This window comes from Mesoplodon mirus (genome assembly GCF_964341445.2).
Source record: "Mesoplodon mirus genome assembly, chromosome: X".
Taxonomy (NCBI): Eukaryota; Metazoa; Chordata; class Mammalia; order Artiodactyla; family Ziphiidae; genus Mesoplodon; species Mesoplodon mirus.
The window spans coordinates 135,313,103-135,335,060 of NC_138981.1; the positions used below are offsets into that span (position 1 = coordinate 135,313,103).

The 21,958-nt window shown below is 43.6% G+C and overlaps 1 protein-coding gene across 1 annotated transcript in view; it reads left to right on the plus strand.

Moving 5' to 3' along the window:
* Nucleotides 1-21,958, plus strand: part of AFF2 (ALF transcription elongation factor 2) — a 495,793-nt gene that overhangs the window by 274,950 nt on the left and 198,885 nt on the right. The window contains exon 4 of the mRNA XM_082609762.1: nucleotides 19,790-19,834. Within this exon, the coding sequence (XP_082465888.1) occupies nucleotides 19,790-19,834 (45 nt within the window). The remainder of the gene's footprint in view (nucleotides 1-19,789; nucleotides 19,835-21,958) is intronic.

The window sequence follows — 21,958 nt, forward strand, 5'->3', positions numbered from 1 at the left end:
CACATCTCAAGAACTGTGTCTGTGTGGATCCCTGTTCATATAAAATCTGCGTGATGGCCGGTCCCAGGGGCCATCTCGCTATTTCTATTTGGGGCCTAAACCGGCATTCTTTGTACAGAGTCGGCTCACCTTCCCACTGTCCTGCCCCTGTCCTCACCCGCCTCTTCTGTATGCTTGGGTGGTCATATTTTGAAATTTCCCCAGGCCCAGTTTGTCATTCAGTCACGTTTCTCATCACATCTGAAGGATGTTGTGCTTGGCATGGTAATGAGGCCCTCTTTGTTTCAGCGGCTGCTCTGCTCTGTGTCCCCCATCAGCTCCTGCAGTCTGGGGGCTGGGGATGTGACGGCACAGCCCTGGAGGGCCTCTCAGAGTAAACAACTCACCTATTACTCAGTTGGTTTTTAAAAACTGATTTACATCTATTTCAGGTTTTAAGCTGCAATGTTTATTCTGTTTCTTTTTTCAACGTATTAAAACAATTTATGAGCATTGCGAGCCTTGCCTGTGTGGCATGTGTGTGTTTGCCCAGATTATTGTGCCCATGTATACAACTTCCTGCATATTTACAAAAGAGGCTGAACTCAGTGACACCCACTTGAATATGTTCTAGAGAGGGAAATGACACTCCTGGAAGGCATTAATTTCTTGATGAATTTAGGAGCTGTGATGGTATATTTCCCAGCAGAACTACCAAAGAACATGATTTTCTGTCTTCTCTTGAAATGATTGTTATTTGCTTTTAAATTGCTTTGAAGTGTATCCTAAGAACATGTTGCCTCTACAGAGATGCGGTATGTCAACTTCATAAAATATGTACATGTGCCTTATCTCAGACAATTACGAATCTACTCCTGCAGGCCTTATCTAGACCCCAGAAAAGGAGTAGGAACTCGATGAAGTAAAAGGATGGTGGGTTTAACTTTTCTGTGGCCCCATTTGTTTTCCAACTGGCTGATCATACCACCATTCTAACAGGATCTGTGTCCCCTGAATTAGGACAGAAATACTGGTTATTGCCAAAGGTGATGATTTCACCATAAAACTTCATGAGTCCTTAAGAATCCTAGTTATATAGGCTCCTATATAATATAGGAGCCAGAATAGACCACAGAGAGAATCAGACCCCTTTATTTCATAGTGAGGAGACTTTGGCCCAGAGAACAGAGGTGATTCACCCAAGACACACAGCCAGATGTGTGAAAAATGGCCTCCAACTACCAGAATAAAAATAGTGAGGGATGGTTCAAATGATGTATCTTGAGGCTCTCAAAAGTTGCCTTGACAAAATGAAGGCCTAATAGTCTAGCCTTTATGGACTGTTCTGGATGAAAGCATAACATACCCTCCTAAAAGGAATCATTACTTGTAAATTATTATGAAATGACTTGCAGTCTTACTGATTATCAGTATCATCAATCTATTTGATCAGCAATCTTACTTTGGGAAGCTCTGCAAAATCGGAGATACCTGCTCTTCCAGTCTGTTCATTTCATAGGTGGAGAACTTGAGAGAGATCTAGAGAGAAAAATAGGACCAGGGCCCTCTGACCTCAGCTGCAGGGTTCTTTCCCGTTGGCCACCCCTCTCTTCCCACGGTAAACCATACATTAAAAAAAATCCCCTCTTATGGATAGAATTAGACAGGACCATTATGAGACATATTTATTGTCCAACCTAGAGCTCCAGAAACAGAGATGGAAATACAAGTCTATTGGTATTTTGAATTGACCAAAGAGTGGAACTGGTTGTCAGAGGGTCAGCTTGGCCACGATCAAGGTCAAAGAAGCATTTCAAACATGATTGGACTACAAGATATCTTCACTTTGAAAGCTATGAGTGATGATAATACTGAAAAGAGTAGGTTTTCTCTGATTAGAGTCAAATAGATTAAACAAACTAGTAGTGAACCCATTAGAGGGAACGTGTGAGAAAGGCAGGCTTTGAAAAATTAGATACCATTTGTGGGCTGATATATATTTATTCTAGATACACTGTTACATACATATTTCACATTTACACACACCAAAGTTTCAAATACAGAAACCCACAGCAAGTCAATTAAATCTTTTTTTAAACTTTCCCTCCTGAATTACTTGTCTTTATTCAACAGTCTCAACAGAATCTTACCTTCTGGTTTGATTTAATTTGTTATATAGAAAGAAAAATGGCACCAAATTCTCTCATGGCCATTTTAATCAGTTTCTCTTTGAGAGCTTATGAAATAGCTCATTGAGCTACACACTGTACTTTGTATAGATTAATTTGAAGTGATTGTATTGGCCATAGTAGTTGTGAGTGTAAAGAAATAATCACGATAGCTTGTTTATCCTACAGAGTCAGGTATATATAACCTTATGCTCATCAGAACAATGGGAAAGTTAGGCTCACTGAATTCCAACTTGTATTTTCATGTTCACTACATTATGTTACATTGGCACAACAAAAGACTTTTGCAAAGTGAAAATAATATAGCATAACACATATTTTTAACAGGGGGTACTACATCCCTTACTTTTTGATAATACAATTGGGAGTCAATCTTCTTATACAGTGGTCTGAAGTCAGAAAGACAGGGTTTTCTACCTTGGCTTCATCACATCTGAACTGTGTGACCTTTGGCAAATTGCTTAACCTCTCTGAACCTCACTTTCATCATTTATAAAATGGGGATAATAATTCCTACATCATAGTGTTGTCATGGAGATTAAGTGGCCCATTGTTAAGTGCTCAACTAACATTTCTGTGAACAATAGCCATTTATATGACCATTTTAACACTAAAGCTATAACAACAAAAGGCTTTGTTGACACATAGTTTTCATTTTTGCACCTTACCTTGAACTTAGTATAGTAAGCATTGTGAAAAGAATTACGTAAAATGCCAATGGTCTGCAGGTGGTAGTCAGTGTGCCTTGGGGGCAGCTGCCACCAAGTGTTCATTCTAGAATCTAGATGGACTAGGCCTGGAGGTTGCTATTACGTCAGGGTTTGGATGATGGCATATACCACAATACATAATTAGGGAGCCCCATTAAAACCGATCATTTCCCCTTTGGGGTGGCTCCTCCATTTAAGGGCTGGGTGTCAGGACTGCATTAGTGAAAGTGGGTAGACAAGGAAAAGGAAGGAAGGAGACAAGAGACTGACTAACCTTCCAGAAATACCACTCAGTGTGGCAAATTTCACTTTTGAAATAAACATCCTTAGAGAGGAGTCAGGGATGGATCATTTACGATAGTGGGGGTACTTGCAGCTGCTCCAATGCATGTCTCTCCAGAAATGAACAATTACTGTTATTTTCTGCACTTAAATCATAATTTACAAAACGGGTTTGTTCATCCAACCTTGTCTTCTCAATGCTTCCTATCTGCTAGCTTTGTATTTCCTTGTCTCCTTGCTTTGATTGGCTCAGTTGTTTAGACTGAACATGGTGCTATGGCAGCCAAGGCAATGACCATGACCCATAACCCCAGGGAACCTCACCGTGCTCTACAGCCAAAGAATCTAAGTAGGAGCTCCATCCAGTCTATTGCCTACCATAACTGGCTCAAGGCAAACATGGATTCTGACTTTCTGATGATCCAGCCTTTGGTGATGATGGTAAGGGAGGGTGGGGTCTGCACTGCTGGATGCCTGCAGAGCAAGCATATCAAAAAGTGCCAGACTTCACTTCCCTTTTCTGTGTCTTCTCTTCTTTTTTTTTTTTTTTTTTTTGTGGTATGTGGGCCTCTCACTGCTGTGGCCTCTCCTGTTGCAGAGCACAGGGTCCGGACACACAGGCTCAGCGGCCATGGCTCATGGGCCCAGCCGCTCCGCGGCATGTGGGATCTTCCCGGACTGAGGCACGAACCCATGTCCCCTGCATCGGCAGGCAGACTCTCAACCACTGCGCCACCAGGGAAGCCCTGTGTCTTCTCTTCTTGTTGCCCACTGCTTTCTTGGACATATAATATTTTCATCACAGTCTTAATAATCACCATGTCTTCACACTATTTAAACTTCTTTGAAGAGCTGCTCCACTTGGATACTGTTTTCAGAGGTAAGGTAAGGCCCAATTGCCCTGTCCTCACTGCCCAACAGAATATAGAGGGTACCGTGTGGATAGATCTATTTGATCTTCCAGTAGAAGGAACTCAGAGTTTCTTGAGTTGCTTCATTAAATTGAAATAAATTGATTTAAATGAAATGTAATCAGGAAATAATGAGTCCCCTGTCATAGGAGCTATGTAAGCAGTGGTAAAGCCAAGGCTACAAAAACTTGGCTTTTTCAGCCCGATGGACCAGAGTTTCATCCGGCCCTCCATTCACATGGCTTTGTGACCTTGGGCAAATCATTTCACCTCTCTGCACTTCTTTTGTCCTCTTCCTTTAAAATGGGCTGCACGTTAGAAGTTGGAGTATATAGCCTCTAGGGCCCTTTCTCTGTCAAGAGTCTATCAGGAGATGAATGTATCCATTACTGGACAAGCAACTGAAAAGTGTTCCATTGAGAAGGAACCAGTAGCATTAGCTTTGCATGGAACAGATGACACATTTATCATAGAGTTATTTCATTTCTTACCTGGTCCCTCTCCTCTCTGCCCTTCAGCAATTTTAATAGATCACGGTCAGAGCTTTAATGCTCTGGGCTAAAGGCTTCTATCTACCTTTAATGGCTGTCAGGGGCAGTCCTTTTTCAGAGTGCCCATCTTACTCTCAGTAACCAGATTTCTCAGGATGGAAGGGTTGCCCTTGCCAGCTCAATTTGGCTGTTTCCCCATTCCTTGAATGGAACAATAAAAGGGGAAGAGTATGTTGGGCTTCAAGGAGAAAGCAGCCATTCAGTAAGATAATGATGCAGAATCGGTTGGGTTCGGCTTGATCCTAGGCCATCTGGGCCATCAGCTACCTTGGACAGAGCTGTTTCAGTGGCATGCCATGGATGTGAACCTCACTTCACCGGAGTGTGCTGAGGAGACAGTGGGAGGGGCGGATGCAGGAGGGAATAAACAATTCCCACTGTGACGGAGCAGAGAGATGGGGTGATAGGATGTAGTGATGTGTTGTCGAGGCTTTTCTTTGTATTTTAAGAGGGATGGTACTAAGGCATATTCATATACCAATGGGTATAACTCAGTGGGGAGGGAAAAAAAAAACGTATCACAAAAGAAAAAATGGATGATTGTAAAAGCAAAGTCCTTGAGCAGGAGCGAACAGATTAGGACACAACTGGAGAGGCTGGCGCTGGTAGGTCATTTCCCCACCGATTCATGACTCCTCAAATCAACACTGACTTCAGGTGTTCGTGGGAGGCCAGTTTTCATGGCATATTTGGACAGCCAACGAACCTGTAGGAAGTTCCTTCAGTTGGCTTTAAAATGGCCAAGAACTAAAGCTAAAGGACAGTCAAATATCTGAGTAGCAAGGTGCTGACCTCGGTGTTGAACCTGAGTTCTCAGTGCTTAGCATCTGTGGAGGCCTGGCTGGAGGAAGGAGCTGGTCTACCAGTGACATAGCAGGTGGTCTTCAGTGCCCAGACTCTGAGTCATGATGCTACAGGTGACGTTCCTTCAAGATGCTCTTCTTCTTCCCTTAACTTTTCAGTGTGCGATTTTGTAGGTCTCATTACAGGCCATCAGGGTTTTTTGGCTTTGTCGGTTGGTAGTCAGTTTGGAATTGGGGATAACATTATTTGCCCTATAACAGAGATAAGTATCCTCTCATCTTAGGGGGGAACCTTCACTACAGTTCATGAACTTGGCTTCTGAATTCCTCAGGCTTTAGTGGGCACTCTTAAGTCCATGTTTATAGACCAGGAGCATGAAATAGCAAAAGACACACTGGATTGGGTAGCCGAAAACCTAGGGGCTAGTCTTCACCACTAAGTGGCCATAAAAACCTCAGACAAGTCATGTAACCTGTTGAAGGCCCAGATTTTTTTCATCTTTATAATGAAGCTTATTGTATCTTCTTTGCCTACTTTACAGGGCAGTCATGAGGAACAAATGATACAGGGTGGCAGGTGGGGAGCAGAGAGGATGTGAAAGCACTTTGTAGCCCAGCAAGGACGAAACTTCTGAGGATTTATGTATCTGAGCCTTGGTCTTAGTAGCAGTAACAGGAGACCATATTCTTAATATTGCCCTCATATAAATGGCCTCATTCCCTTTTGTTTTCATATGCCACCAGGGTGCTGTTCTTAGAGTTTTGAATTAAGGGGTTAATATCTTCACATTAAGGATTAAGGAGATGTCCCTGGGGGTTAGATTATCATTTATAGAGATGAGAAACTGAGAATCTTGAAAATGCTAATTGCAAAGCTTATCTTGACAAAATAGATGTTAGATGCTGCCTAAAAGCCTTGTAGCACCCTGATAAGGTATCTTGCTTTCCTTTTGAGCACATATTGTAAAACAAAGACAAAACATTTAGAAATTAATGAAATGCATTTTAGGAGTATACCTAAGTGCTCAGCTAGATAATTTCAAGATCAGTGTGATCATAATAAATGTTTATTTACAGCCAGCCCTCAGCCCAGAGCCTTTTGGGTACCCAACTAAAGGCACACTAAGTATGTGTAATCACATCATCTAAATTGGTATATCGTTTTAGATGTAAAAAGTCCCTCTTCTTTATGATAATTCATTTGAATGAAGAAAGACCTTCAGACTGATTCTAAAGATCTTCAGATAACACTTTATAGTGTAATATATATCGCTGGGTTTATTCATCTTGTGTTGGGAGCTTTTATAGATTCCAGCTCTATGTCTTCGCCCCAAATCTTGTTTTTTGTGCTCATGGCCTCTGTGAGAATAAATGGAAGCTGTGGAGTCTATGAAGGCCACTGGAGAGAATCTCCCAATCTCCTAATATATCAGTGTCTCTTCGTGTCTGTTTCTGATGGGGTCCAACAGCAGGTCAACATCCTTAGGTAAAGAAAGGCTTCCTGAGAGCGAGCAGCAGTCATTGAAACTAAATTAACGAAAGCCAGTGACTGCTGATCTCTTTGACAAGAAGGAATTCTTGCTGCCAACATTTAGAAACCACTGGAAGTGGTCTCCATTGGAAACCAGGTTTTGACTTTCTGCCCTGGGCTGCCAAAAGTATTGTGGTAGAAAATGCGAAAGTAAGTTGAACTTTGAATTATACTTTCAATGACTGTCTAGTGAAATGGATTCATGCTCTGGCACTGCACCTTTGAGGCTTTGGGTTGATTCACATAAGATAAAAATCTATCTGGTCTGACAGTTGAAAAGGTCGCAAGCACACTTGATGTCTGGTGGTCTCAGTACATTCCCAAATCTTGATTAAAAATGGAAGATGTAGGAGCTATTATGGGTTTTTTCAAAATCTTTTCAAACAGAGCCATTCCTACATGCTTTGACTTCAAGTGTATGGACTTTTAGCCAAGTACCGATTATATTTTCACTACCATTTAGCGAGAACTTCTAACTTAACAAGAAGCCCTCACATGATTGAGGCACTCTGTCTTTGTGGCCAACTTGTTATTTTTGAGAATGACATCTAATTGTCATAGTGGTCTCCCTAATATGAAAAATGGAACTGTGCACATTTTAATGTTTCCACTGAAGTCCTAAAGCATGTTGCCTGCTGCCATTTTGAAAATATTTGCCAGGATGGCTTGACATTTTTACTTCTGTAGATCATGCAGGCTCTGTACCTGTGAAATTTATAGCTTTTCATTTTTGATTGGAGACTTCTTTTCATTAGAGATCAGCTGGTGAACACAAGTTAAAGTTTTGAAATTAATTTGCTTTGGACCACAGATTGATAGACTCATTTTAACAGATTGGAGTTGCTTTAGAGACTAGATCCTAGGCCAACCTGTTGGTTTTATAGCTAGAGAAACTGTGATTTGCCCAAAGTCATACAGTGCCATAGTCACTACCTATATGAATCTTTTCTCTTATTCAAAATTAAGGTCAAGTCCCACTTCCTTGCATGATCACTCCAGAGCCATGGACAGTTTTTTTCACCTGTGACCTCCTATTACAGTTATTGTGAAAGCCATTCATCTGTCTCTTAAAAGTAGTGTCACTACACAGTCTGGGATTTCTAGGAGAGTGCTGATTTGAAATAATCACTCTCATTCTCCCCATATTAGATAGTCTGGACATTCCCATATTTGGCCATCTAAGTCATGTCATCCCCAAAGTAAAATCCTCCTTCTGTCCATGTGCCTGATTCAGGGATCAGAAAATATGTGCTAACTTGTACTGTCATTACTCATTTTTGGTATATAGGTCCTGTCTACTCTTAAGTAGATGTCCCTTGTGGACATTTATTCTTTATCATCTACTGAATTTCCCATAATGCCTAGTGCACTGTACTGTGCATAGGGGTGCAATGTATATTTTCCATTTGGGACAAGTTTCTTAACGTGAACAGATTTTCCAAGCACCAAGTTTGGAAATACCCCAAGACATTGATCCCGGTCAGGAGTAAGTGTGGTTATTTCCCTGGATGTATTTTATTTGTATCAGTAAGGTGTTGTCATTGTACCTGGAATTATAAGCACCTGCCAGGTGTCTGTTTATCTTGCTTACTTTCAAAGCTAAGAAATAATCAGTCCCTGGTTTTCATGTGGATGAGAGACAAGCTAGGATCGTTGGTGTCCTGCATACGCTCTTCATGTTAATTGGCATAAACTGTTAGGTTCCATAAACCATGGGACACCATGTATCCTTCCCTCTCTGGTCTTCAGTGTATGAGGCAGTGGGCTCGAGACGCTCCACAGAACGGGCCCACACATAATGTCACAGACCCTTTCTTTATGACACGATGTCAAGGGTCTGTGTTTGTGGAGTGATTTTCTGGAAAAGTGCCATACCCTTCTATGAGCCAAATGTTTCAGAGTGTTCCATAAATGCTGGGCAGAAAGGGTCCTCGGGCCATCTCTCAAGCTAACTGGAGATAGTAAGTAAGGCCCAGGGGAAGTTTAAGAAACAGGAACTTCTTGTGTTTGTTCTATTGATTTTTCTGCCAACAAAAAAGTGTAACAAATTGTGGTGTTTTCAAATAAAAGCATCAGGAATACACTCCAATTTTAGAGAGCGATTTCCTGGGCACACACGCAGGTGCATTTGGGGGAGGGCTGAATGAAGCAGGAGATAGGTAACCGTGCTAGGTCGGTAAGGGCCAGGGTTGTGAAGCATTATTTATAATCGAACAAAGTGGTAATTTTGCCAACTCTCCATTCTCACATATGACATCCTCTTCATGGTAATCAAACTATTACTCTGACACGGTTTCCTTATCAGGAAACCAGTCTGTGATTGTGACCTGAAAATGAAGGTTGTCTTTCAACTCATTTGAATTGCAAACAGAAGAGACAACCTATAGTTACTGTGGCATATTTTTTAAGCAAAACCAGGCACCTACATTGACCTCCTATTTACATTCCTTTGAGAAGAAAAAAAATCACATAAAAGCTAGCAAGAAACACATTTCACAGCAGGCAAATTAATTGGTTTTACAGTATTTGAATGGAGGGTTTGTCAAATAAAACATGCCGTGACAGTTAACAGTGTCATTTAGAGCCAGAAAATTATTGGCTTATTTGTTATTGGATAAAAGGAAGGCAAACATTTTGTATTAGGAAGTTTTAATGTGTTTAAAATCCTCATTAGGGATTAATGGACATGCTTGCTTAGCATAGCGCCTCATTAATTTGAGGCTAAACAGTTACTTCTGTGTTTCAATCTCAGTGTTGTTTCTTAACATTTTTTTTTTACTTCTCTTTAATTAGATCTTGCAGTTGAGTTTGGTCTCTCCACCATTGGAGATGTAGAATTAATTAATGAGATTTATAAATCTAATGGAAGGGAGTTATTCTTAGCTATCGTTTCATTTTAGTGAGCAGTTAAACCACATGTAAGTGGGTGCAGATCTGAGAGATTCCAGAAGTCTAGAAAAAATGTGAACTTCCCTGAATATATTTAGTAGTGTCACTTGGCATTAATAGATAAAAGTGTTTTAATTAGAGTTATAAATAATAGGGGAGCTGGCGAGGATTCACTTCCCGTGCACAGGGCTTGTTCTCTCAGATCATCACCGTCAGAGAAGAGCAACTGTAGGTCTCTTTCTGTGGCATCGTGGTGTCAACCACTGGCAATTAAGACAATCCTAAGTGCAGGATTTAGAGAGTCAAGAAGGCGCCAAGTTCATTAGAGGTTAGTCTGAAGAGGAGACACTTTCAAGTGTATTCTGTTGTCACTTTTTTATTGAGGACATGTATGGGTACAATTTGTAAAGTCTATTCCACTGACGTTGCTTTAGGGAAAATGTAGCTATAGAGCAAAATCAAACTGAAATCTGGGTTTCTTGTTTTAAAGCAGACATTTAAATTATTAGCTATGTATTTAGAAGAAGACGGAAGGAGTTTCTTTAGGGTGAGGGATTGCGAATGTCAAGGGAAGACCTTTCCTTTCTGAAAGATTTTCAGAACATAGGAGCCAAAGATACATATTTAAAAGGTTCTTTTCTAAATGGGGTTACAGCACGTAATGTAAGACCCCATCATATGCCTGTGGTAGTGTCTTCAGAAGCTACCGGAAAAATCTGAACTCCCACTTCATTTTTGTCCCCCTGGTGAGGAAGTCTTGTATCTTTAGAAACCATAAATGCTTAGAAGAAGTTGTCAATCCAAGATGTATTATAAAAGATAATCGTATTTTAAAATGTCTCCTGCTACCATAGTAGATGTGTAAAACTTTTCTTAAGGACAAAATAGTTAAGTGATTAAAAACAGCTCTTCTTTAAACAATTTGGAAACTCCTTCCAGTGCTCTGTAGGAATGATCTCTCTCAGGAGGATATGGGTTAATGGAGCTCTCTACTTCCCGAGGGACAAAGTTGAATTCATTTAGCCCCCAGAGAGGCGTCCTCAGGCCCCGCGCTTCACTTCATCCGGACTTGTGGGTAATGTGAGTAGATTCACCACTGTGGGATCCCAGCAAATCATTACTTGTGCTCCTGGGCGCTCTGCTTGTTCCATTCAGAATGAAGTCCCTTATAGATTAGAGCAGTTGGAGAACTGTGAGCTGTGGTTAATTAGCTAATCAGTGTTGGAAAGTGCAGTAGCTAATAGTGGGGGGCAGAGTGCCACCTCCTTCTAAATCGCCAGAGGCTACTTGGCCTCCGATTGTCTCCTTTCCCCTACCTCCTCCTTCCTTTATCTCCACACTGCAGGCGTAGACAGCATCTCCTTCAGTGTTTCACACGGTAGCTCGCTCTTTCTCGCCCTTAAATATTGCCAGAGAGTTCTATTATACTTTCCTAGCCTGCCCCTGTTCCTGTTCTCCAACAGAACCTTTTCCACCTTTCCTTTCTCTGCATGTTTTCAATAACCAGCCCCGTTCTCCACGGATGACCTTGCCACATACTTCATAGAGAAAAATAGATACAATCGGACAAGTACCCCCTCATCTTCTCGTCTTTAATTTCTCCAACCCAATTGCTTATGTACCTCAGGCACTCTGCCTTCCCTCCCGTTACAATGGAAGAAGTGTCCAGAAGGGTCCACGCTCCTCTTTCAGGCCAGCCTCTCCAATTGTGTCCTAATCTGTTCGCTCCTGCTCAAGGACTTTGCTTTTACAATCATCCATTTTTTCTTTTGCGATACGTTTTTTCCCCTCTCCACTGAGTTATACCCATTGGTATATAAATATGCCTTAGTACCATCCCTCTTAAAATACAAAGAAAAACCTCGACACCGCATCCCCACATCCTAGCACCCCAACTCTCTGCTCCCTGTCACAGCGGGAATTGTTTATTTCCTCCTGCATCCGCCCCTCCCACTCTCTCCTCAGCACACTCCGGTGAGGTGAGGTTCACATCCACAGCATGCCGCTGAGACAGCTCTGTCCAAGGTGGCCGATGGCCCAGATGGCCTAGGATCAAGCCGAACCCAACCGATTCTGCATCCTTATCTTACTGAATGGCTGCTTTCTCCTTGAAACACTTTCTTCTCTGGGTTTCTGGGACACCATGCATGCCTGATTTTCCTCCTGTCCCCCTAGCCACTCCTAAGGATTCAGGGGTGGCTTTAGAATACATGATGTGTGATACATCATATACCATGCTATCTGGAATGTGGACTCCTCACAGAAGAAACTGTAAATGGTGTTTTGGTTCAGTTTCATTTTAGGATGACTAAGGTGTGAAATTAGTTTTATAGCTGAGGCCTATAGTACATGTCTGCTACATGTTGTATATGAGTTGCCTGCTTCTTCATGTTTTCTTTCTATTGAAGCCTAGTTGATTTACAGTGTTGTGTTAATTTCTGCTGTACAGCAAAGTGATTTGGTCATACATATCAATACATTCTTTCTTAATATATATTCTTTTCCATTATGGTTTATCATAGGATATTGAATATAGTTCTCCATGAAATAACTCTTTTCCTCATGTTTGTATTAGTTAGTACAAAAATCAGTTTGCGTTTCCCATGTATTTCAAAACCATCAGCAGAAGAAGAGGAAATGTACCCGGGAATTGACAGTTAGCATCAGTGAGAAAATGGTCCATGTATAGGAGGTAGAGAATTGAAGTTGAGATGTGGATACTACATATGGACCTGCACACAAGATAGCCATTAATGTTAATGGGAGTGCAGTAAGTAGGGATTTCGTGGAATGAAGACTTTAATCTTAAATGGTCCTTGGTTTCTGTGCTAGGACTTGGATGGGACAGAAGTGGGTATCCCGCGGGCCCTGAGGAGTCGTAGGCATGCCTAGGAATTTCAAAAGTCAGGGACCGTGGCTGGAAGGTCTCTGGGTTGTAGGGCAGACACGGAGAGCAGACAGGAGGCTGAGAAGAGCACAGGCAGGAAGGGGCAAGCAAGTTGGGTCGGAGTCTGTGAGGCCGGCAAAGTGAAGGAGGAGGATGCGGCTTGAATGAAAGCAGTGGGATTAAGGCATCTGGGTGAGAAGCCTGGAGAATGTGGGAGGAGGGGCTCTGGCCCTGGGGAGCCTCGCCGGCAGAGGAGGCGCAGCTTGGGTGACCAGAGGCAGGGCGTCCTGGGGGAATGTGGGTCCGGCAGCCAGCCTCTTCCAGAAGGGCTCTTGGTTTCTTAGGGTAATCTTTCTAGATGTGTACCTTACTTTTCTTTAAGACTTTCACCCTCCCCTGCCCCCGTTTATAGCTCACTCTTCTATAGAAACTAGTTATTAGACCAAATAAATGAACAGTGAGCTAATGGCTATTCAGAGCCCACTGAATTAAGTACTCTTCACTTCAAATTCCATCTGCCATTAGGTCCTCTCCGCTGATGATGGGCCTTTCTGCATATGCATTCCGCCGTTGCCCATACCTAATGTAATCAGCAGAGAGCTGTCCCCATAATGAAGCACATCGCCCACCCTTCCCCTTCAGCCCCCCTTCACTCTCTGTTGTCTTCCCCCCTCAAGTCCCATCTCCAGCCTCCTTTGTCACCTTCAGTGAGAGCTACCAGATGGAGCCGCAGCCTGAGACTCCTTATGCACTGGGCCCCTGAATAGGATTTCATAATTAGCGACATTCACAAGATGTCATGGGGGCCAATTTCCAAGGCGACTAAACTACGTACTCAGTGCTTCCAAGGTTCAGGGTGCTGACAACTTTCCAAGAGGCTTAGAGGGAACTTAGAATAAAAGGTGATGATGGAGACTTCAGATGCACCCACTGCCAGGCTAAGGTACTTTTATATGACTCACTTCGTCTCGACCTCACGACAATCCTCGAAGTGGAATTTTATTCCCCTTATACAGATAGAGAAACAGAGGCTCAGAGAAGTTCAAGTGTCTTGCCCAAGTTCACAAAGCAAGTTAAGTATCAGAGCTGGGATTAAAATCCAAGTCTCTCCAGCTTCAAAGCCCATGCTCTTTCCCCTACCCCTTTATGCCCCCAGAAAACACAGTAAATTATCTCACTGATTTGCTCAAATAAATAAAATGTGATCGCTGAGTCTTCCTTTTTAGTTTTAGTTCCACGTAAGCTTATAGACACAGGGTCACTTTCTGTACCTGGCTTAAAATGGCAATTGGTATATTCCTTTGATCTTCATGCTCTACTTTTAAAAAAATTATTTATTTTATTTATTTATTTTTGGCTGTGTTGGGTCTCCGTTGCTGCGCACAGGCTTTCTCTAGTTGCAGTGAGCGGGGACTATCATGCTCTACTTTTTATTGCTTCTTTTCTTAGAGTGAATGGTGAATATTAGCTTGTTTTACATGGGGAATTTTGACCATGTGACACCCTTAAAAGTTAGCCGTAAGCAGTATTTTAAATACCAACTCCTTGGACACCCAGGACTTTTGCTGTATTAAAATGAAATGGGAAGTTGAGCTGGTTGGCTGTACCATGTAACTGTTGTGAAATCTTCTTTGTTTTGATTAAAGTTTTATCACCTGAGGATTTCTGTCTGCAGTTTATGTTAACTGTTCCCATTTAACCGTAGACTCACAAATACAAACTAGAATAGGGACAGGTTAAGGTGAGGCAGGAAGCAAGGGACAGAAAGATCTTAACCTGAACTTGGTTTGTCCTTTTCCAAGTTGGAAAACGGGGACTCCCTGCATGGGGAGGGGAAATAAAGAGATCTCAAAGCGAGTGCGAATAGGAACTTCAGAGGCTGCTGCCCCTTGTTTGGACAAATGACCGATGATGGGAATTAAACATTTTAAAAAGCCAGAAAACTCATTTGCTACTAGAATATCATAACCTGAGTTTTCATTTTGTTAGTAATGCCGTGTCAGGGGATCTCTGTCTCGTCAGTCAGTCATGGGGATGAATGGGGCAATTTGTTAATGAAAATACAAATGGAATTAGTTCGGAAGCTGCCAGCAGTGTCAGTCGTGGATATTGTTTCACTGGGCCAGTAGCATGGATTTTGGTGTTAGTGATGTGTCACTCAGTGTCACTTGCACTTGTTAGGAGAATCCAAGCGTTCACTGGCAATTAAACTTGCAATTTGTGAATTTTACTGGGCGAAGTCTTTGTCAAGGTGAAACATGCCTAGAATAGTGGACTTAGATGGCCAGGTTTTGTGGGAAAACTTCAGGGTGATTTTAGAAAAAAAAAATGACCTCTTTTCCCTCGCAATCACTTAATAAAAATGTACTCAGAGACACGCATCTTGCTGTACTGGGTTAACCATGTGATGATCATGATTCTTTTAATGTTTTACATGAACCTTTGTGTTTTCTATCATTGTCTCTCAATGCCACAATCAGGGTATTTTTGATATCCCGTATTATTACCCTAATCGCCAAGAAGTATGCTCCAAACTGATTAATTCCAGAATGATTAAAACATCCTATGCAATTCATTTATTGTTGCTGCAGTTAATTGAATATTTGATGATTTAAAGGTACCCTGATTATTTCCTAAGATATGTCTATATCACCAGGCAGATGATCTGCGCGTGGTCCCCGTGTGGCTACATGGGGTGGCAGCCTGCACTGTCACACGCCGAGAGGGTAGGCACTTGGGAGGGCTCTCAGTCAACTCAGCACCTGCCCGTTGGGCGCCTGCCTTCCCTGGCCCTTAGAGGACCCCGTCCGTGCCCAGCCCGAGAGGGTTGTCTGGGGCCAGGAGTGAGAGCACAGCCTCCCCAGGCGGCGTGCAGCTCGCTTTCTGCTCCCGGAGGAGGGGGTGGAGAGGGGGATGCACGAGATCGCCGGCTCTGAGTGGCTAACTTGCGCTTTGTGGACTCTCTGAATACTCAAGAGTGCATTGAAAGGGAGGCGAAGGTGGCTCCGGAATTAAGCAGCAGCTTGGCAACTCGTCAGGCGGCAGTTCTAATCCCAGTGTCACCACTAGTTCTCCTCTTGTCTCCTGTCACACCTGTCCGAGTGACTCCTCCACAGTTCCTGGGAGAGGACGGGGCTGTGAGAGACAGACTGACAGACAGACAGAGCAACCAGGCAGCGGGGGCTGAGCCCCAGCCTGAGCCCGGCTTCTGTCCAGAGCGCAGAGTGAGTGACCTGGGTGCCGTTCCTCAGGGGGCTCTGAGCCTGAAGTGGCCTCAGGTGGCCCCGGCACTGCTCGGCCATGTCAGATCCTTGGCCCCTCACCCCCTTATGGGGCGAGGACTGCGATGGGGACCTCGGCGGCTGGGACCTCCTGTCGGACATGGCTCTGTCCGTGAACCCGGTAGGTACCCCTGACACCCAAGTCAGACCTCCTGTTCCGTATTGTCTGTTTCCCCTGTAAATGTTTGTCTTCCCCAATTTGCGTGGAGTCTCGAAGGCAGAAATTATGTTGTCTTCGGTGTCTTTAAATCCTCCCCTTGGCACCATCCTGAGCACAGTGTGAGCTCAATCAGGATTTGTTGTCTAAAGAAGTAAATGGGAAAACTGATGAATAGGCGGACGGGCGAATGAATGCGATCCTATTACCCTTGTCACCACCTTACAATGTATGTCCCAGTGGGTCTCAATTGTTTGTTTTCCCGTCCCATCTAGACATTTAACTCCGAGAGAAAAGAGGCCAAGTCTGATGGTTCTTTGTGTCACCGACCCCCCTCGCCCAGCACTGTTCTAGGCACAGAGGAGATGCTCGCTGGTTAATTCAAAAGCACTTGCGGGGTGGGGGGGAACCACTTGCGGCTCAAATGAGTTGTCTTGCGGTGAAAAGAGCAGCGGGGCAGGGCTAGATGACTTTGCGGGACTGGTGACTCCATGTCAATGCTGGATTCCAGTATTTTCTAAAAAAGAAAAAAAAAATCTGAACGCTCGGTATGGATGCATATTTATTTGACTGTCCGTGTCGGCAGAGTTCTTCCCCAGAGTCCACAACTCTTTCTATTTTGACAGCATTTCCCCATAAGGAAACGGATATTTATAATACCAGGTGTAGAGATGATATTTGCGGTTGGCAAGAGTGAGTCAGATCTTACCTTGTGCAGACGAGAAGACTGGGCTTCGTAATAAAGCAGTGAGGAGACCAGCAGGGCAGGGGCTAATAACCCAACACACCATGAGGAGCTTTGTGGGTTACAAAGTGCGTTCACATACCTTATTTCATTTGCTGCTCGCAGAAACCCTTGTGAGCTTTGAAAGAAGCAGGTATTACTATTATCGTCCTTTTATTTTACTCGATTTTATTTTATAGTTGGGCAAACTGGAACTCAGAGGGGTAAGGTTGTGAAGTCCTTTTTCCAAGGGGTAGGATCAGCCTCCCACCCAACTCTTGAGACTCATAGGCAAATGTTCTCGCTGTGTCTGCATGTGGCTGATACTTTTTTCCCACTTTTATTTCAAAATTAACATTTGTGTGTTTGTGTGGCAAAGGGAAAACAAAGACCTTTTCATGAGAGTTGGGCAGCCCAACAGATACAATGCGACAAGCACACTGAAGATTTAAGTCTTGGCTGTAATCATTTTGACCTTTGTGTTTGGGGAAGGTATATGTTAGAAGTCCAACAACTGTCTTGGAAAATACGGTTGCTAGAGCCTTGAGCAATGGAATGAGATTTTTTAAAAATTTTATTTAGTTAGTTAGTTTTGGCTGCGTTGGGTCTTCGTTGCCGCGTGCGGGCTTTCTCTAGTTGCAGCGAGCGGGGGCTGCTCTTCATTGTGGTGGCTTCTCTTGTTGCGGAGCATGGGCTCTAGGCACGCAGGCTTCAGTAGTTGTGGCACAGGAGCTCAGTAGTTGTGGCTCGCGGAGTTAGTTGCTCTGTGGCATGTGGGATCTTTCTGGATCAGGGCTCGAACCCATGTCCCCTGCATTGGCAGGCAGATTCTTAACCACTGCAGCACCAGGGAAGTCCTTGGAATGAGACTTTATTTGCTGTTAAGAATAATCAGTTGAGTTCTGTAATCTTGTAATATGTTAGACCAGCCTCTCCTAGTGTATATTCTGCAAACACCCATTCTATAGAATGGCGATCATTGTTCATTGGAAAAAAAAAAAAAACACATGAAAACTAAAAACCCAACAATCAATAGTCAAGAAAGTTGGGAACATGCTGCTTTAAACCAATTACATAGGTGTCTCAGAGCCTTTAAGTTGCATCATGGGTTGCCAAGAGGAGGATGGATGGCAGCATTTCCCATACTTTTTTGGACATGGAACCTTTCATTTTGCAGGACTGGTGTCCATGGGATGTTCTGCTTTACAGTATTTACCATGGTAACAGTCGTCCATTACCTATGTGATTCTTCACACCCGCCTTCTTCCTGAGTCTACAAACTCCATGAGGGAGGAAACTGTGTCTCCTTTTGCTTCTTTCCGTTGTGTCTTTGCCGACCACAAGCCTGGTGGCACAGTCCCTGGCCCTCAAAGAATATTTGTTGAATGAATGATGAATGATCTCTGCTAGACCAAACCACGTGTGGTTCCCTGTCAGGAGCCTGTATTTAAGGTTCTTTACCACGTCTGCCCAGGCAGTTTGTCAGCCTTTCCTTCTACTGTTCTTTCCGCTCAGTATTAGAGTATTCGTGTTCTTGGAAGGGTGACTGTATAATTTGTCGTCCGAATCAGGACATTTTTGAGGGTGAAAAGGGACACTGTCATAATGACAGCAGAATAACATGTGTACACTGGAACCACACTGGATAACCCAGGCTGGATGGCCCCCTCATTGTTGTTGACTCTCTAATCCCCACTAGGGTTTTTATGCTGCTTGGAGCAGGGACTTTTACATGGAGTAGGTAGTCAAGGTAGTCAATAAATATTGGCTGAAATTAATGTATGTACAGTAGTGACTGTTATGCTCATTTAAGATTTACTGATGATTGTAACATGTATTTTTTAAGATTGAGGGAAACTGGGGCCATATCCTCTTCCCCATTTCCTCAAATATAGCTGTGTTTATACCTTAATCTATCAGAGTAACTAGGGGATTAGGACTTAATTGCCCTTGCAAGAGGCCTGGAATCTATAGCCTCTGTAGCAGTACTTTCTTTACAGGACGGGCCTTTTACCTCCCAAGGCAGTGAGTGAAAGACCAAATGGTCTCCCTACTGGAACTGGAGGGAAGTGGAGGTGATCAAATTGCTACTGTGGAGCAGGTGAAGGTGTGAAGGAGAGAGTTTGGAAGGTTTGGGGGATGCCCGTACCTGCACAGGTGACATCACACCTGGTAGACCTTCCTCCAGCTGGTGGTCCCACCCTCAGGTCCCTCATGAAACACAGCTTTAGAGCTGGTGTTTCACTTTGGCATTTGGCTTCTTGCTTTCACTGACTATGGAGCTCCTGAAGAAAAGGGCATGTGCCAGATGCAGTCAGTACTCAGTACAGTTCTGCTAGTTGCTTGAATTGCGATTGATTAGGAAGGTGTCACACTGAGGAAAAAAGCTCAGGGCATTCACCTTGTATATTTGTGAGATTCTCTCTGTAGGCATCTGATCAGACTCCTGAGTTAAAAGGGGACTTCAATTAATCACAGAAGTGTTTCATATAGGGGTCCTCTTTTACAAATCTGTGATTATGAATAACATGGTAAAGTACGTCAGTGAGTGGAAGAGGCCTCAAAGATCAGGAAGGCGAGCCCCTTCTTTGGATGGATGAGCAAAGTGAAGCTCGGGGGACAGGGGAGGATGGCTCCGTGTCCCAGAGCAAATCAGTGACAGAGCCAGGGCCTCTCTGCATCTTGTACTGTGGTCTTACTGCTTCAGTAAAAGAAAACAAAATTGGCCATTTGCAGATATTTACTGCTTTGTATTTAATAGGGGAAAAAACCCACATGTATAGCTATACTTACTTCCTTTACAATTTTTCCTACAGGGTAAATTATTATACAATATGCTTTTCTGAGAATAACTAGATTATGGTTAATTTTCTTTTTTTGTTTATTTTGTTTTAGGTGAGCCTTCCCAGTGACCCAAGCTGTGTTGAAGAAATCTTGCGGGTGAGTTTAAACCTTTATCTCTCTGCCTTTTAATCATGAAGCAGTCAATCTGCTTAAGCTGTTTAAAGTCATTCCTCTTCTGTTTCCAGGAGTCTCATTTCTTACCTCGTCTTCTTCCTCACTAATCAAGCTAGTCTCCTGATCTCACCAAGCTTCTGTCGCCTTCTCGCATCCTTCTGAGTCTTTCTTTCCAGGGCTGAACAGAGACTCACCACCTCCTTTAGGAAACGTTTCCTGTTCAAGCATCCTACCTGCAATCTTTGCCTTTCTGTTCTCTGGGATCTCAGGTCAGCCTCATTGCTGCCTCCTGCTACGTTGCTGATGGGACATGGTCATGGAGATTGTGGCCTATAACAAGGGGATGAGAAGTGGCAGGGTGGAGGGGAGGAGATGAGGAGAGACTTGAGAATGATGGCAAGTTGTGGGAGATGGTACTAATGGGGGTGAACTGGTGCATGATAATGGCGCGGAGACGGAACAGAGCTGCAAAAGGTGGCAATGACCTCTCCCAAAGTACACGATTAAGCCAAAAGGAGAAACCAAAGCCAAGGCAGAGAAATGTATCTCCCATCTCCGCCTGTTGGCATCCTAAGGTGTTGCGGTATATGAAGAATAGGAGTCATGGGAGTGAGTTCTCTCTCCACCATTTGTCACTTCTGTAATTTGGACAGATAACTTCATCTTTCTGAATCTCCCTTCCTTGTCTGTAAAAGAGGACAATAATGCCCGTCCTAATTCCCTTATAAGCTGCCGAGCGGTATATAAATGCTATTTACTATGAGAAATGATCAGTGGGGCCAGGAGAAAAACATGCTGGCTTTCCACTGGGGAAAGAAATCCATCTCTGTGCCAGGGAAGGTTCTTCATCCCCTTTCCTCACCTCCCCAAGTCACCTCAACTTCCCCGACACTCTCCCTGGCAAGTGTTGGAAGCAAACCCTGTGAAAATGCAGCCAAAGGAATAAAAAGGAGTAGAAACCTGTTTACCATCGAGCTGACCGGGCACGTGATTTCCCCCACTGTGGATATTCGTGCACCTTTTTCAGCCCAAGAACATTGTTACTGACTGTTAAAGAGATCTGAGTTAGGGGAGTACTGGTTACTTTGGTAAGAGTCCAGGAACCCCTCCATCATCTCTCCCTGGGATCCAAGGGCCGGGGGTGGGGGGTGAGGAGTGTGGGTGGCCGCCATGAAATCCACAACGTGATGCACCCTCGGAACCCAGCCGCTTGCTCCCTGCATCTTGCATCGGGTGGAGACGGTGCAGATGCACCAAATACACCAAATACTGTGAGGGTCTTGGCCACCTGCCTTTGAAAGAAAGGCAATGCTGAAAGAAACCTCTTCCTCTAGTCCCCACAGTAGTCTGGCTTTTCCAAATGAAGTCAGTGGTCTTTTCTGAACCCCAAAGGAATGCCAGACCTGTTTCAGAATCACCACCTCATTTGTGACAGTTGGAATTCTCCACTTCAGAGCAGCCTGGCCCTGGAGCCTAGGTGGCCCACACAGTGACCGAGCGAGGGGAGCTGGCTGGACACCTGGCAGAGGCTGGCGACTCCAGGCTGCTGGAGAAGCCACTTAGAGAAACAACAGAATGTCACTTAAACACGGAAAGAAAAGAAGTAGTTGCCTTAATAAGCTCGTAAAAGGTAGCTCCCTTTGAGAAAGTAACAAAAGTCTTTCTGTTGTTCTTGAAAGAGAATCTAGGGGAATGGGCTTTTTTTTTTTCTTTTGAAGGGCTATACATTGTATAGAATTCTGGGTTTTTTGTTTTGTTTTGTTTTCTCGACAATACCATTAATGAGTGGGCTTTCCTTTATTGAAGAGTGACATGTTTCAGTCTCCATGCTTGGCATAAAAATCAGCTTTCTGAAGTCTATGCCTCAGATTTTATGACTACTTCTTAAAATTTGATAGACCGCATTACACGGCATATCAGAGTGCTTGCTGGACATTTGTGTTATGGCCCGTTCCCGCTCCCGTTTGTTTGAGGGCCTTGGAGCCCTGCAGACGATCCCACAGTAAATCTGTGGATCACCTTGCTCCCCATCTGCCTCCTTCTTGAGGGGGCGGAGGGGGGAGATACCTTTCCTCTTTCTCTCCTCCTCTCTCTGACCCCCTCAGT